The sequence below is a fragment of the Aspergillus sydowii genome (assembly GCF_001890705.1).
Source record: "Aspergillus sydowii CBS 593.65 unplaced genomic scaffold ASPSYscaffold_2, whole genome shotgun sequence".
Lineage (NCBI taxonomy): Eukaryota > Fungi > Ascomycota > Eurotiomycetes > Eurotiales > Aspergillaceae > Aspergillus > Aspergillus sydowii.
This window is the reverse complement of record NW_024467860.1, coordinates 2,592,881-2,606,079: the sequence shown is the minus strand read 5'-3', so window position 1 is coordinate 2,606,079 and position 13,199 is coordinate 2,592,881. Positions and strand designations below refer to the sequence as shown.

At 47.6% G+C, this 13,199-nt stretch overlaps 8 protein-coding genes across 8 annotated transcripts; 4 read left to right on the top strand and 4 right to left on the bottom strand.

Annotated features, from left to right (window-relative positions):
• Positions 1-474: 474 nt before the first annotated feature.
• Positions 475-1,019, bottom strand: ASPSYDRAFT_65793 (uncharacterized protein; the record flags this gene model as incomplete). The annotated part of the gene is made up of 1 exon (XM_040850328.1): positions 475-1,019. The coding sequence occupies exon 1, from the start codon at positions 889-891 to the stop codon at positions 475-477; it is 417 nt and encodes a 138-aa protein (XP_040706490.1). The 5' UTR covers positions 892-1,019.
• Positions 1,020-2,113: 1,094 nt separating this feature from the next.
• ASPSYDRAFT_28306 (uncharacterized protein) lies at positions 2,114-2,696 on the bottom strand (the record flags this gene model as incomplete). Its single annotated transcript, XM_040844501.1, has 2 exons — positions 2,114-2,461; positions 2,508-2,696. The coding sequence occupies 2 exons, from the start codon at positions 2,694-2,696 to the stop codon at positions 2,114-2,116; spliced, it is 537 nt and encodes a 178-aa protein (XP_040706489.1).
• Positions 2,697-3,662: 966 nt separating this feature from the next.
• ASPSYDRAFT_28305 (uncharacterized protein) lies at positions 3,663-5,068 on the top strand (the record flags this gene model as incomplete). The annotated part of the gene is made up of 3 exons (XM_040844500.1): positions 3,663-3,758; positions 3,811-4,466; positions 4,513-5,068. 3 exons carry the CDS (start codon positions 3,663-3,665, stop codon positions 5,066-5,068), a joined length of 1,308 nt encoding a protein of 435 aa, XP_040706488.1.
• Positions 5,069-6,838: 1,770 nt separating this feature from the next.
• ASPSYDRAFT_86348 (uncharacterized protein) lies at positions 6,839-7,195 on the top strand (the record flags this gene model as incomplete). The annotated part of the gene is made up of 1 exon (XM_040851649.1): positions 6,839-7,195. The coding sequence occupies one exon, from the start codon at positions 6,839-6,841 to the stop codon at positions 7,193-7,195; it is 357 nt and encodes a 118-aa protein (XP_040706487.1).
• A 764-nt stretch (positions 7,196-7,959) lies between these two features.
• ASPSYDRAFT_55476 (aminoglycoside phosphotransferase family protein) lies at positions 7,960-9,782 on the top strand (the record flags this gene model as incomplete). Its single annotated transcript, XM_040849043.1, has 3 exons — positions 7,960-8,111; positions 8,159-8,772; positions 8,824-9,782. The coding sequence occupies 3 exons, from the start codon at positions 7,960-7,962 to the stop codon at positions 9,780-9,782; spliced, it is 1,725 nt and encodes a 574-aa protein (XP_040706486.1).
• A 101-nt stretch (positions 9,783-9,883) lies between these two features.
• On the bottom strand, positions 9,884-10,726 carry ASPSYDRAFT_86346 (uncharacterized protein; the record flags this gene model as incomplete). Its single annotated transcript, XM_040851648.1, has 1 exon — positions 9,884-10,726. One exon carries the CDS (start codon positions 10,724-10,726, stop codon positions 9,884-9,886), a length of 843 nt encoding a protein of 280 aa, XP_040706485.1.
• A 486-nt stretch (positions 10,727-11,212) lies between these two features.
• ASPSYDRAFT_86345 (uncharacterized protein) lies at positions 11,213-11,690 on the top strand (the record flags this gene model as incomplete). The annotated part of the gene is made up of 3 exons (XM_040851647.1): positions 11,213-11,448; positions 11,497-11,514; positions 11,564-11,690. 3 exons carry the CDS (start codon positions 11,213-11,215, stop codon positions 11,688-11,690), a joined length of 381 nt encoding a protein of 126 aa, XP_040706484.1.
• On the bottom strand, positions 11,378-12,125 carry ASPSYDRAFT_41347 (uncharacterized protein). Its single transcript, XM_040846259.1, has one exon. It carries the CDS (start codon positions 11,956-11,958, stop codon positions 11,731-11,733), a length of 228 nt encoding a protein of 75 aa, XP_040706483.1. The 5' UTR covers positions 11,959-12,125; the 3' UTR covers positions 11,378-11,730.
• Positions 12,126-13,199: the final 1,074 nt, after the last annotated feature.

The window sequence follows — 13,199 nt, the reverse complement described above, 5'->3', positions numbered from 1 at the left end:
CAGATCCCTTCCAAGGACAAATACGTGTCGCCTTATGAGATTCCTCCAGGTTTCCGAAGGGTACACCGTGGCTGAGATAGTTGTGGGTTTGAACCGTATTGGTAGCTTCAAAGTTATGAATAAATGACTGACAGTTGTCACAAATGAATCCACTTCGAAAGTCATCATGTTGGAGGACATGAGATTTCCAGCTGTCAACATCCTGAAAATGCTGGATGCAAAAAGGATGCGCGCAACGGTAGCTCATCATTGCTTGCTGTTAGAATATGTGCAAAGAATAGAGGATAGGGAAGAATAGTCCCAAATACACGTTCATAGTCTCCTCCAAGATCTATTTCCAGGCAGTGCTCCCGCGGGTAATCTGTAAATAGCTTCTGAATCCAAAGCGAATATGTACAGGAAGATGGGTTTGCATTTCTGGTGTCATCCCAAGATATCCCAGGCAAAAGGTAAGGGATTGAACAAGGCACAGATTTATTCAGAAATGAACTGAAAATAAGACTCCCTGTTAACACCGTAGCGTCTCTTAAGGCCCTTCCATTCCTCGGCTGATATCCGACTCTTCGCCAAAGCGAGCTTGGTCTGCAAATAAAACAGACGGGCTTCGGGAAGGCAAGCTGCAGACATAGGATATGGTGGACACGAGACAGGACCTGATCTGCCGTCCAGAAATCGGGCAGAGAACAGCAGTGATCGGCCCTGTCCAAGTATTCCAAGGTATTCTTTAAGATAAGCGATTCCTTGATCAAGCTCCGCCTCCACCACGGTGCGTGGGGTTGCGGGTGATCGCCTAGTTCCAATGCATTCTTCTGTGTCCCTGGGATGCGGACCTGGGCGTGAACTAGCTGAGTAAGAATCGATTACAACAGTACGTGGTTCCGACGCGGACATGTTGGCTTGGTCATGCCGAGGAACAGATTGTCGCACGTCATTCGAAGCGTAATCTTGCTGTATCCTCTTCTGCCCCGTTGCCAGAACGGAACTTCCTCTCCGCACCTTGGGTGAGTGAGAAGTCAAAGTGTTGATATTCTCGCGCTGGGCCGGTAGTATTCTCAAATAGGGCAATAGAAGGCTCTGCCTTTAAATGATAAGGTCGAAATAAGTTCTGATCCACATGCTATTTTCTTAATCAACAGCAAGGCGCGAAGGAGTATAAGTACTGGCCATATAGTACGAGTGCACATTCACTAATTACAGGGGTCTTCGAGTACCCCGTGCGGTTGTAAAATGTTTCCAAACAGATAACATCGCGTAAAGTATGATCAACTTCTGTCTTCCCGTACCGGAATTGACCGACGCTTGCTCCCTCCAAACCAGCCTTGCAAGCCCCACCCACTTGAACCTAGGCCCTGAAAAGAGAGAAGAGATAGTAGTCGGAAATCCGCCGGGTTCCCAAGGAAGAAATGGCGTTGGATTGTATGATGCAAAAAAGTCCGCCAGATGTAGATAGCGCTTCGTAATAATTAAGCCTCTTGCTCATCATCTCTCCTCGATAATAGATCTCGATAGTCAGGCACTTCTCATATGGTCGAGGCCGAACTGCCTCGTAGCTAACAGCATCTTCCCCAATACAGGCGTCCACAATACGCACGACCTGCAGGTCAGTTTGCTTCGCAAAAAAACGCAGAACTTGCAAGGGATATACCAGATTATAGATCCTTGAAGGAACACTGCACAGGTATCCCTATTTTGTTGGGGGAGTACAGAATGAACAGTCTTCCCGCTCGCATGGATGGCTGAGAAAGAATGGCGTCATTGAAGTTGTCTCCGCGCATCCCTTCCTGAAACAATCAAATTTACCGTGCTCCTTGTAGCCGCAGCTGTATACGAGAGAACTCCTCCAGCACATCCTGGTAAATATCAGCTAACGTAGCAAACATTATTCAGATGTACTCACGTTGGTCGGTTATGTATAAAGTTGACAAGAAGTGATCCGTAAGAGAGGAGATGGTTTGATTGAAGAAATCACTAACGTGGCTAGAGGGTAGAAGGATGTACAGTCATATACAGGAGAGATAAGCTCTAGGCTACGGGTAAGGTAACACAAGTGATCAAAATGCTTCCAAAAACATTACATGGCGTCAAGTAAACTAAGTTTGGTTCCGGTGCCAATTCAGCTATTGGGCGATGCATGTGGCCGATGTTTGCGCCCCAGAAACCATCGTAACCACCTTGACCACATTGACTTAGGCGCCATTGGAAGAGAAGGAGTAGCATTAGAGGAATACGGAGCATCTGTGCTGAGTGGTGGTGGAAGCCTGAGTGGAAATGGAATATTTGGGTCATTTTGGTATTCAATCAGAGCCCGAGATCCGCCAGGCAAAGATTGTAGTTGCGCATAACTGAATTCATCGTAACTAGTGCCAGCCGGAGATATGTATAAAGCGGTTATTTTTGCCTCATGTAGCCGAGAGGTTTGACTGTTGTAAGGAAGCTTGACATCCATAATACGGACAACCTCCTGCATGTCAGTTTTCGAGACATTGAGATAGCAAGACTAGACTCACCTCAATGGGGTCTGGGCGAGATGGTGTGCCCTCTTGTGGAGTGGATTCCTGGGCCTGATTCCATGGCACAGAGAGAATTCCAGTCTTTGGCGGCTCCGCTCCAGTATGTCCATTGGACTGTGCATGGGAGCGAGAATTCGGACTCCTGTTAGTGGGGCCCCTCTGGCCGGGAAAACACGTCCATGACATAGTCTGTGTAGGAGATAGTCTGAGCTGGATGAATATGGGGATGCGTCAACTTGCGGTGAGACTTCGACAAGGCTGTCATCTTTATAGAACTTGGGCGCTTCGCTTATCTTGACAGTTGAGCAAAGTAAAGGAACCTATGAGCCAGCCATCTTTGGTTTCTTTTTTTTGTCGAATTGAAGGCGATGATCTCGCCGATAGAAAACCCGGTTTATTGGGGGCTGTTAATTATGCCTTCACACCCCAAAGGCGCAGAGGGAGGCACCAGTCGCTTGCTACAAAAATGATGCCAAAGGGCTAGACAGCCGGCCGAGCTTTTAGAACTAGATGTTGCCTAGCGCCTAGACATGGTTACCAGCCGTATGCAAACCAGCTCATGACCCTGGCACTGAAGGCATCTTGGTAGATTAGCTGGAATGTGGGTTATTCGTGCTCAAACGGTCCGGACTTTGGAATGGACGCCGGGGAGAGTAAATGCGGGTGAGTCCAAAAATAAGTGGGGATCTTGACTTGCGCCAAGGGTGCAGGAGGTGATCTGAGAAGGATGAACCGGTTATAATCAGGCTGCTTTATGCTAACTAGCCGTGAAGCTTCAACAAGGCTGGGATCTTTATAGAGATTATCACTTTTCTCCGCAATGAGTAGAAGAGTAGAGTAGCATGAGGGCGGTCTAGCAAAGTAGGAATAACATTATGCTAGCCATTTGGGGCCAGTGTTGACAGAGGTGGAGGAGAAGCACTAGGTGGAGATGACTCAGATCTGTCGGGTTCGGAAGCCGACGGATTGCGGTCAGCAAGGCTGGATTGCTCCAGCGCACGGGGATGCCAAGGTGGTCAATATCTACCCGGGTAGATATTGACCACCTTGGCGCCCTGACCCTGCATCATCCCCTCTTCGTGGGATGTCGTTCAAAAGAGCGCCACAGTAGCAGTCTCCTAGCTTAATCCATCAGAATCTGTGACCGACACTATGGCTAGTGATGACTTGTCTTCAAAAAATTTAAAGCAGGCCATCTCCTCCAAAATTTCGGAGCTCGAGGCCCTTACCCGCGCTGCTGGAGATTCAGTGAGTTTTCTTTCTTCACCCTTTACTACCTGGCTGACCCTGGCTGATATAGGCAGTTAGTGATTATTTAAAGAAGATTTCGGAATCGGATGATCAACTTTTATCTCTTCATCGGGCTCTTGTCAAAAAGCTTAAAAGACGAGCCAAGGCAGATGCCACGATTTCTGAGCGACGAGCCTGGTTTTCGAACTTCATTTCGCGCGGTGGGAAGACGCTTTCTGAGGATGAAGCAAAATGCCTCGCATCCATGACAAGGAATTGGGCTGTGAGTGATACAACATGCCTTGAGATTTGTGCGAACATTTGGGCTACGGCGCCTTGGGTGTTTTGCGAAGGAGAAAAGCCAGACAGCGATGTTATCCGACGGTGCTTCAATGATTTACGGCGCATGGAGGAGGTTGATATTATTAGGCGCAAGGTATTGCTTGTGGCATTAGCTCGACAAGCTTTTCAAAGACAAGAAAAGCTTCTGTCTGATCCAAACGTGCGAAAACGTCCCAGGAAAACACAGATTGATCATGACAGCCGTGACTTCTCCCTTCTTTCTTCTGCATTAGACGACATATGTTCTCAGCTGTGGGATGACGCAGAGGAGAATCAAGATGCGAGGAGATCACAACTTGGGCGCTATTCATTATATGGATGGAAGTGGGATAGGTTAACTCACACTGAACTGATACTTTCATTGTCTCAGGTTGCGGCAAAAAGGTCCTTGTAGCCAGTCTCTCTACGTTCATAAACTAACTGGCTATAGATTCGAACAGCACGGGTGGAGTCATATCAAGTTCGAAGCGTTGAACGCGTACACTAAAACGTTGCCACAATTTGCGATTCGAGATACTCTGCGCAAAGCTTGGGATGCAATCATACGTTACTATGAGAAGGGCCCTACTCTGTATCAGACAGCGGACTCTGGCGCCCAGGAAACTGAGGAATCTCAGGCCAACATCGAGTCGGCGGTGCAACAAGCAGCGTCGTCGAATGAGCCCACCAGTGCCTCACTTGGTTCGGATCTCGCCTCTTTCGATGATATATTCCCTTCGGCCGACCCGTGGCTCACCCTCCCCACCGGTGCGGAAGGCGGGGAAAGAGTCGATATTTCTGGTAATTCTTTTGAACCCACTGTCGAAGATATAATTGCTTCAGCCGATGCGTGGCTTTTTCTCCGCAGCGCAGACGGGAATACAACTGGTCCCATGGCAGCTTCAGCTGGACCGTATGGTCATGCTGAATCTCCTTCGGTTGTATCTGGATCAAATCCCACATTTGCGACACTCGGCCAGTCTGTTGTCGCGGCATCAGAGGCTTAAGAATTCTTTAATATAACATTGTGTAGCAAGTTAGCGTTATTTACATGAACGTAATGTATCCCCTCGTACATCTTTCCTTGACCCTGAATTTGCCATTCCCATCAAGTCTTTGTGCTATTTTTGGAAGCTTGGTGCGGGGGTTTTGCAAGGATGTAGTAAAGAGAGCCAGATATAATAGCCTGATTTTCAAAGTAGAAGGGATATGCTCCTGGAACGAGTAAGGGACCGTCTAGGACTCGAGGTGTGCCTTCAATTATGGACACCGGTATTATAAACGCCGCCCTTTCTAGTATTCTCGTATTTCCTGTTGTTTTCCGGACCTGTAGGCCGAAGCCCTCCAGTGAAAGAGGTATTTCGTCTGCGCATTTGACTAGTATGGGTTTGAGATTCTCGTCGTCATCGCAAATGGAAGTATGTTGGCCTCTTTCTCGCCACTGCGCCGTCGCAAGGAACTTCACAAGTTCGTCCATAGTGTACCTTCCTCGCTATAAGTGACGTAAATGATATTGGGAGACGAGCAGCGATGTGAGGTGTTATCTGTGTCCCTCGAAGAATTTAGTAGCGAAAGTTGCATGAGGTGCTTGTTGCTTACATTCGCTTTCAGGAAACCGATTGATATCTCACTTTGCCGTATACCCTAGCAAAAGCATAATATCCAACTACCGCTACCTTTAGATATAGAAAGAGTGTTTGCTGTGCGCGACTTGCAACGAGGCATTTTTAGTGGGTTGGAGGGGCTTTCCGTGATGCCCGACAGTAATACGTAGTTCCCAACAGACCACTGGCGCACTTTGTGCCTAAGGCTGAACATCCTCGGCAGTCATTCCACGGAGGCCTTAGCTTACATGGACTTGGTCAAGGAGGTTCACCCCGGCAGACATTGACCGTAACATTGACCAATCCCATGGAAGCCTCTTAACTACGACATCTGCGCTGCTGTGAACTTTGAATTCACGCCAGGTGTGACATATCCTGCGTGAAGCTACCAGTACTTGTTTTATCACAAACGCTCCTAATCTATTGGCTTCTTGGCACGCAAGTCCCTCTCACCAAGTTCCTGTGCTGGACTTGTGCTCAGACAACAAATTCGTCACTCCTCGGCAACTGCTGCGAGTCGTGCGAGTGTTGAATTATACTTCCCGCTGTCACGAGGCACAGCTTCTCTTAAGCCTTCACAGCCAATAGTAGAGCTTCCAGTTGCTGTTATGTTGGGGTGGACTTTGTTTCAAAACTCACGGACCTTCTTTAGTTAGTGGCTGCCATCGACTCTCCATGAGTACCATTGCGCCAAGAATGAAAGACCATTGGCTTAAGATTTTGCATACAAAAAAGTATCTTGTGCTTTTTATTGCAAGAGCTTGGTAATCATGTGCCATGCATGTTGACGCTACTTCATAACAATAGGAACCAATCAATAGGAAAGAGCGGCAAATATGAAACTCGTTCCTGAAAAAGCACAGGAAACAATGGCTCGAAGAACGGTCACCAAGAGAGGAAGATGAGTGGACAGCTCTAAGATTGGTTCAAGACTAGCCGCCGTCATACTCAAACCTCAGCCTTTCACCATTTCCTGCCAATGGTATTGCCTTGTGCAAACAGGTTGGCCACCCACAGGAGAAATGCGCTAAGCTGTTGTGCGGGCTTCTAGTGATATTTATATGTTCGAGTTGCTCCATCGAAACTCAGTCCATCCCATTGTTCATCTTTGTTTGGTGCCAAATTCGTTCAAGGTTGACTATTTACTTGATCCTATCATATCCTTCACTTATAATGTCGCGTCGAGCTTGGAGCAGTGTTATGGAGGCCATCACTGGCCGGGGCTCTAAAGTCTGGGAAAAGTTGGTTAAACCAACAGTTGGAAGGGGGAAGACCCAGTGGCCGAAGTCCCAAAGTGACCTTGAAAACCAAGGTGTCCGTTTTGATTACGACGGTACTATTGACGACAACGGTCAAGTATACCACAAGTACCAGGTTCAGCCTAATGCCGGGAAGATCCCTAGTTCCTGGAAAGAGTGGAGAGACAAGAACGGTGGGACTCATGCTGTCATTGGGACCGTCAAAATCAAAGAGGGTGCGACCAAAGACGAAGTTGAATCATCACTCAAATCTCTGGAGGAGAAGCTCTGATTTGAATGTTAGTACTCCTATTTGCGTTGCTTGCGGCTTGCGCCAGGACATCCTCTGTTGCTGACGGTTCACGCTGCAGAACTTCGCCTACCGCCAGTCTGTTTCTATGGAAAGAACCCTACTTGATCACGGTGTGGCCGTTCATGTAACTAGTGAGAGTGGATGGTGGAGCAGAAAACCCAAGGAGTTCCATGATTCAACGTATCTGAAATCAATGAATTATAAGTACCTAAAGTTCAGTTACAAGGAATCACGTGAGACAGTCATGAGACAGTCATGATATGAGTGAGAAGCTAGATGGTAGGGAGTTGGTTGCTGAGTGTCGATTAGGATGTTGAGATTTTTGGTTCTCCACCGCAGACGCATCCGGCTGTCACATGAGAATTACCTTGGTGGCAGTTGAAGCAAGGATATAAAGACAGTCACCACCCACTGTACTTATACAATTCTTTATTCACACAATAACCTTGGCAACCGGCCCGTCTAGTACTTAAGGTTGGCTTACCTCCTCGCCTGGGTTCCACACGGCCGTAACAATCCCCATACTGACGCGACGCGTGTTTTCATCGAACCTAACTAATTGCGGATCTTGGATTAGGAACGCTTGAGAGCTCAACTTGTCCTTGCGAGTGAAGTGGTCACATGATAAGGCATCGGTAAAGGAAATACCTTTTTCCAGACCACCCTCACCACGGAGGTAGCTACACTTTGCAACGAACACTTTCCGAGAAACGCGCCAATTTAGGATCAGAAGCTCTTATAACATGTTTCGCAATGTCCCACTATCTTTATTTACTCGGTCTTCGCGCTTTTTTCGCTCGCACGGAGCCCAACAGACCAGGAACATAACAGAATCTGCACACCAGTCACCTCAAAACTCCAATGAGCTTTTTAGATACACGACTGGAAGATGGATGTATGTCTTTGCTTCTGCCTAATATAGTCGAGACTGACAAAATGTAGCTATAATGAACATTTACGGTTGACGGAACGTTATCTCGAGTTCGATGTACCCGCCCTCCGGAACGCCATTGCTGCCGCATCCAATCGTTCCAGTTCTGATATCGTCTCATTTTTTAAGCTGTCAGAGGGCGGATTCAACCGAGTGTTCCAAGCAACATTCGGTGATGGGAAACACGTTATCGCTAGAATCCCGTATCCTTCCACAGGACCTGAACACTACACTGTTGCCAGCGAAGTTGCCACTTTGGACTATCTTCGGTTGCATGGAATTACCACACCCGAGGTGTATAGTTGGTGCTCAACACGAGCGAATCCTGTCGGTGCCGAGTACATAATCATGGAAAAGTTGGACGGTACCCCTCTGGGCGAGATATGGTATACAATGTCACCGAAGGACCAGCTCAGAATCATGAAGCAGATTGTTGAGTGGGAGGCGCGATTTATGTCGTTGAAGTTCCCTGCTTCCGGTAGTCTATACTATCGAAAAGATGTTCTTTCGGGAGAGGGCATTCCATTGTCAGATCATAGAGATCGCGACTTTTGTATCGGTCCAATAGCGCACTACAGTTGGTGGCATGAGAAAAGAGCCGCACTCGAAACTGACAGGGGGCCCTGTGAGTAGAAACTCTCGCAATTATTGGGCTGAACTTATTTATGAGTTATAGGGTTATCATCAAGCGACATCTTTCGTGCTGTTGGGGAACGGGAATTGAAGTGGGCTAAAACTTATGCGAAGCCTCGCCTTCCCTATGAACGCCTTTACCGAGAGATCCATGGTTTTTGTGAAGTTTCGCCGGATAGTCACATCAAGAATTTGTCCGATTATCTAATTATGTCGCGATGCCTTGGCTTCAAAACAGGAAGCTCACTAGATCGACCGGTCATCCGGCACCCTGATTTCCAACCGAACAATATTCTCGTATCAGAGAGTAATGAAATTGTTGGGTTTATCGACTGGCAGCACTCTACCATTCTTCCTCTTGGAATTGCGGCTGGAATACCAAAACATTTCCAGAACTACGGCGACCCTGTTTCAGAAAAGCTCATTGAGCCTCAAATTGATCTTCCACCGAACTATGATACTCTCGACCAATCTGAGCAAATGTCAGTACGAGAGACTATTCGAAAACGGCTAGTCCATTTTCTGTATGCTGCGTTTACCAAGCGGTTAAACGAAGAACATTATGACGCAATATTTAACCAGTCTGTCATATTGCATCAACGTCTGTTTAAGAGTGCGAATACTCCCTGGGAAGGAGACTCGATAACTCTGCGGGCTGAGATGATTCGTGCCTTACAGAGCTGGCGGGATTTAATCGCAGAAGACTCGCGAGAGTTTGACAAAGGGACATGCGCTGTACCTCCTCTTGAGTATCCGGATATAATTATTCATGACACTCTCAGGATAGATGCGCAACAGAAAGAGGCCGATACTGCCATGGAACAAATGCGACATGTCTTAGGTGTGGATGTGTTGGGCTGGGTTCCTTATGATGAATATCAGGCTGCGAAGGAAAAGGCTCGTGAGATGAAGGCTAAAATGCTTGAAGCGGCTGTAACGCACAGCGATGTTACTGGGGTTCAAAGCCATTTCCCGTTCGACGACTTCCATGAGGACTCATGAAATGAGCCCTACGCAATATAGGCCTACGTTAAATGGCTTGCAGATATTATATCGATTCACATTGTAGACCATCTCCCCGTTCGTCAAAACGATGTCTAATGCTACAAATTGATCGGAAGGGCAACAGGCGACTGAGGACGGTATTCTGGAGCCTTGCTGCAGAATGCCATGTTACAATCATCTCTGGTCCACCCTCTGCTCACGTTCTTTTCCGCTTTCTGGAGATCAAATGGGTTTGCTGCATTGATGTAGGGAATCCCGTCCTCTGGCCTCCAATGGCTCCTGCCTGGGTCGGAGTCGCTCAGATTCCATGGCAAACAGCACTTCAACCCGCGGAACTCGAGGCGAATGGTATGGCGATCGGAAGACATTGAATAATTATCCTTCAGGTCAAACCATTTTACCTGTATATTGTCTCCAGACACTATTTGGCGCTCCTCATCCATCTCATTGAACAACTTGTCGGCATATTGACTGATAATAGATTTGTCAATAATTTGTTCGAGTTCCATCATAGCTCTCGCCCTTATATTCAGGGGCCATCGCTTCGTACGCCAGATCCTCTGCAGTCGACCAACATTTTTAACACAATCTGGGATGCCATGGGGGATGGCGACGACCCACATCTCGAGTTTCATATCTGGCGTGTACTCAGTATAGTACTTCTCCGGGCTCTTGATCCTATATAATAGGCGTCTGGAATCAGGCCCTATCATGAGAATCTGGTATCCGTCCTGAATCCAGGGCCGGACAAGTTGCATTGTGTGATCGACGTCTCTTAATGGGTGTAGGTAGTCGTTTTCGGTGACATCGATGGTAGGGGAGAATTGTCCGAGTGCCGCAAGGAGCGCGGCTGTAGCTGATGCGGTTGAATGTGACAGAATAGCATGCAATATTTCATAATAACCTTCATTGGAGAAGAATTCCCTGAGAGTTTGGGCCATGGTTGACCGGTGACACGATTGATGAAGGAGTAGCAGGGTCAGAGTCACTTTATAATGCCCGTTGGCAGTGACGATTCTAGGAGGATGACGGATTCCGCCCGCCTGCTCTTGGCCGGTTCCGAAGGCACAAACGAATAGTGCTCTGTGAATAAGAATCTGCGAGATTAGAATATTAGAAAGGCGCCTACTTCCTTGCTTCTGGTGGTCCAGATTCTAGACCGGATATCCAGTAAAGTTTTATTGCCGTCCTGCTTCAGCACGCGCCACGCCACGAGCTAAAGCGGTAGCCTGTGATATAGGTTGCGTAGTCAGGATGTTGCCGCCAGACAACGTCAGAACTAAGGATGTGGTCATGGAAGTGGATATAACGTTAAACTTATGGATGGCCATAAAATATGTGAATCATGGCTCTTAGGTCTGAATTAAAGGTGACATTATTCTTATCCCCCACACCTTTTTGTTCTTCCCAAATTATCCCCAGGCGAAATGGACACCCAAATCAATGACGAAGACTTTGAGCAGCTACTACAATCACTTGATGATATTCCTCCGGGCATCTTGCCCCAGGATGGAATGTACCCTTTCAACTTTCATGAGCCGTACCCTGATGTCCCCACCTTTGTTGACGCAGGCCCTCTCAGCACGTCAAAAGGCGGTAGTACTTGGGACACAGAAATGCAGAATGGACAGCTAAAAGCTCGGGTGGAGGACCTGGAGAAACAGTATGAATATCTGTCCACTTTTAACGTCTGTCCCTGACCAATCATTAGGAATAAAGCGTTTATGAGGTAGGAAGTGTTTCCTTGGTCAGATGTTGCGATACTAATGATCCTCAAGCTTAATAAAAGACCTGAGGACCTACCTTGACGGTGTCCAAATATGGATGGAACAGGTCTCGGGCGTCCTACAGCAGCGCCTGGGCGAAACAATTGAGTTGGCCGCAGAGTTAGGATCGGACGCATGACGTCGTTGCTTGGAGGCTTCTCTGTAATTAAAGCACATAGCTAGTCTAGCAAAATAACTTCATCGAAATCAAACATCATGACAGTCCGATAGGAAGCAGGCTGCGATCGCTTCCTTTGTGATCTTCGTGGTCCTGTAGGCTGTGCTTCACGGCCAGTCCTGCTCTTTCGCTGCCTAGTTCCTCTCGCTCTTGACCGTGTTTTAAAGTTCCGGGGCTGTTGTTTTTCCACTCTCGTCTTGCGCATAGTCTCATCGTCTGAGATGACCATCACACTCTGTTCTCGTTGAGATCTTGTTATAGTATCAGGTTGCTGTGTCTACGCAAGGGTTAGCAAGCCGAAGATATCACAGGACGGGAAGCGGCCTCACTTGACTGAGTATAATATCATCACTTGGATCTGCTGCAATATAGCCATCCAAAGGTGCATGCTCGGCCCAGAATGAAAATGAAGATGCAACAACTTCAGCCGTGTCCACCGTGTCGACAGGAATAAGATCAAAGGGAGATATTGGGGAATTGGCAAAGCTTTCCCACCACCCAAAGAAATCAAAGTCTTCGATATCATCTCCAATATCAGGCGTACTTGACGTAGACATGATTGAGCGTCGATACAATGGTTGTGAGTTGCCGAAGATGATAGTAGGAGTGTTGGAAGATGACAGTCCTAGGCCGGGGATGAGCATGTTCTTATACCTGCCCTCTATGCTTCTCCCTGTGAACCAGGCTCCTTGTTTCATCCAGTGTGCGTTGGATCAGATGGATTCGCTAGAATAACGCAGCCTCCCTGGGCTGTGTTGTGTGAGCAAAAATGGCGCATCCGAAGAACTCACGAGAACCAACAGTCTGTATCTAGGTCAGGGCAAGATATTGCCCCACATCCTATCACTTCATTGAATCTGCCACCAATTCCGCCTTGGAAGCAGCGGAAAACAACAAGACAGGGAGACTAACCCCTATCCTAGACGATGACGACACCTAGCGGTGCAGCTGGTCGTAGCCAACAATACATCCGCCGATTGCAGGGGTCACTGGCAGTGATGTAACGGGCTGTTGTCTGCGAGAGAGTGGCGAGGCACCATGGCGGTAATGGCAATGCAATCCTCGGTTTGCTCTCAATCTTGATTCAAGGATAGTGAGGGTAGTTTGTAAATTCCGTTGCATCATCACGAGTGGCCACTGAAAGGTTGACAAACCTATTAAGGGTACAAATAACCAAGATTCAGGGCCCAACGAAACAGGGCTCAAGCTCTCTGTAAGGGACTCTGAGTATATACTCTAGCTATATAAGAGATGAATTTGAAGGTTTTGGAGTGGTTTTGGCGCTTGGAGCTGCTTACTAAACTAGTGCGACCCGCAATAACATACGGTACCAATGATAGCACAGTCCCTGAAGCTTGGCATAAGAAGTTGTGGATAGTACCACAAGACTCAACAAGGTGGGTAATACCGCGCATCTTGTGTATCAAGAGATAATTGCGCGCGGGGCGTAGCAACCCGAATTGTTGAAGA

What these genes read in the sequence shown, in the direction of transcription:
- ASPSYDRAFT_41347 (XM_040846259.1), bottom strand. Translation starts at nt 11,958, where the DNA reads ATGGTCATCTCAGACGATGAGACTATGCGCAAGACGAGAGTGGAAAAA.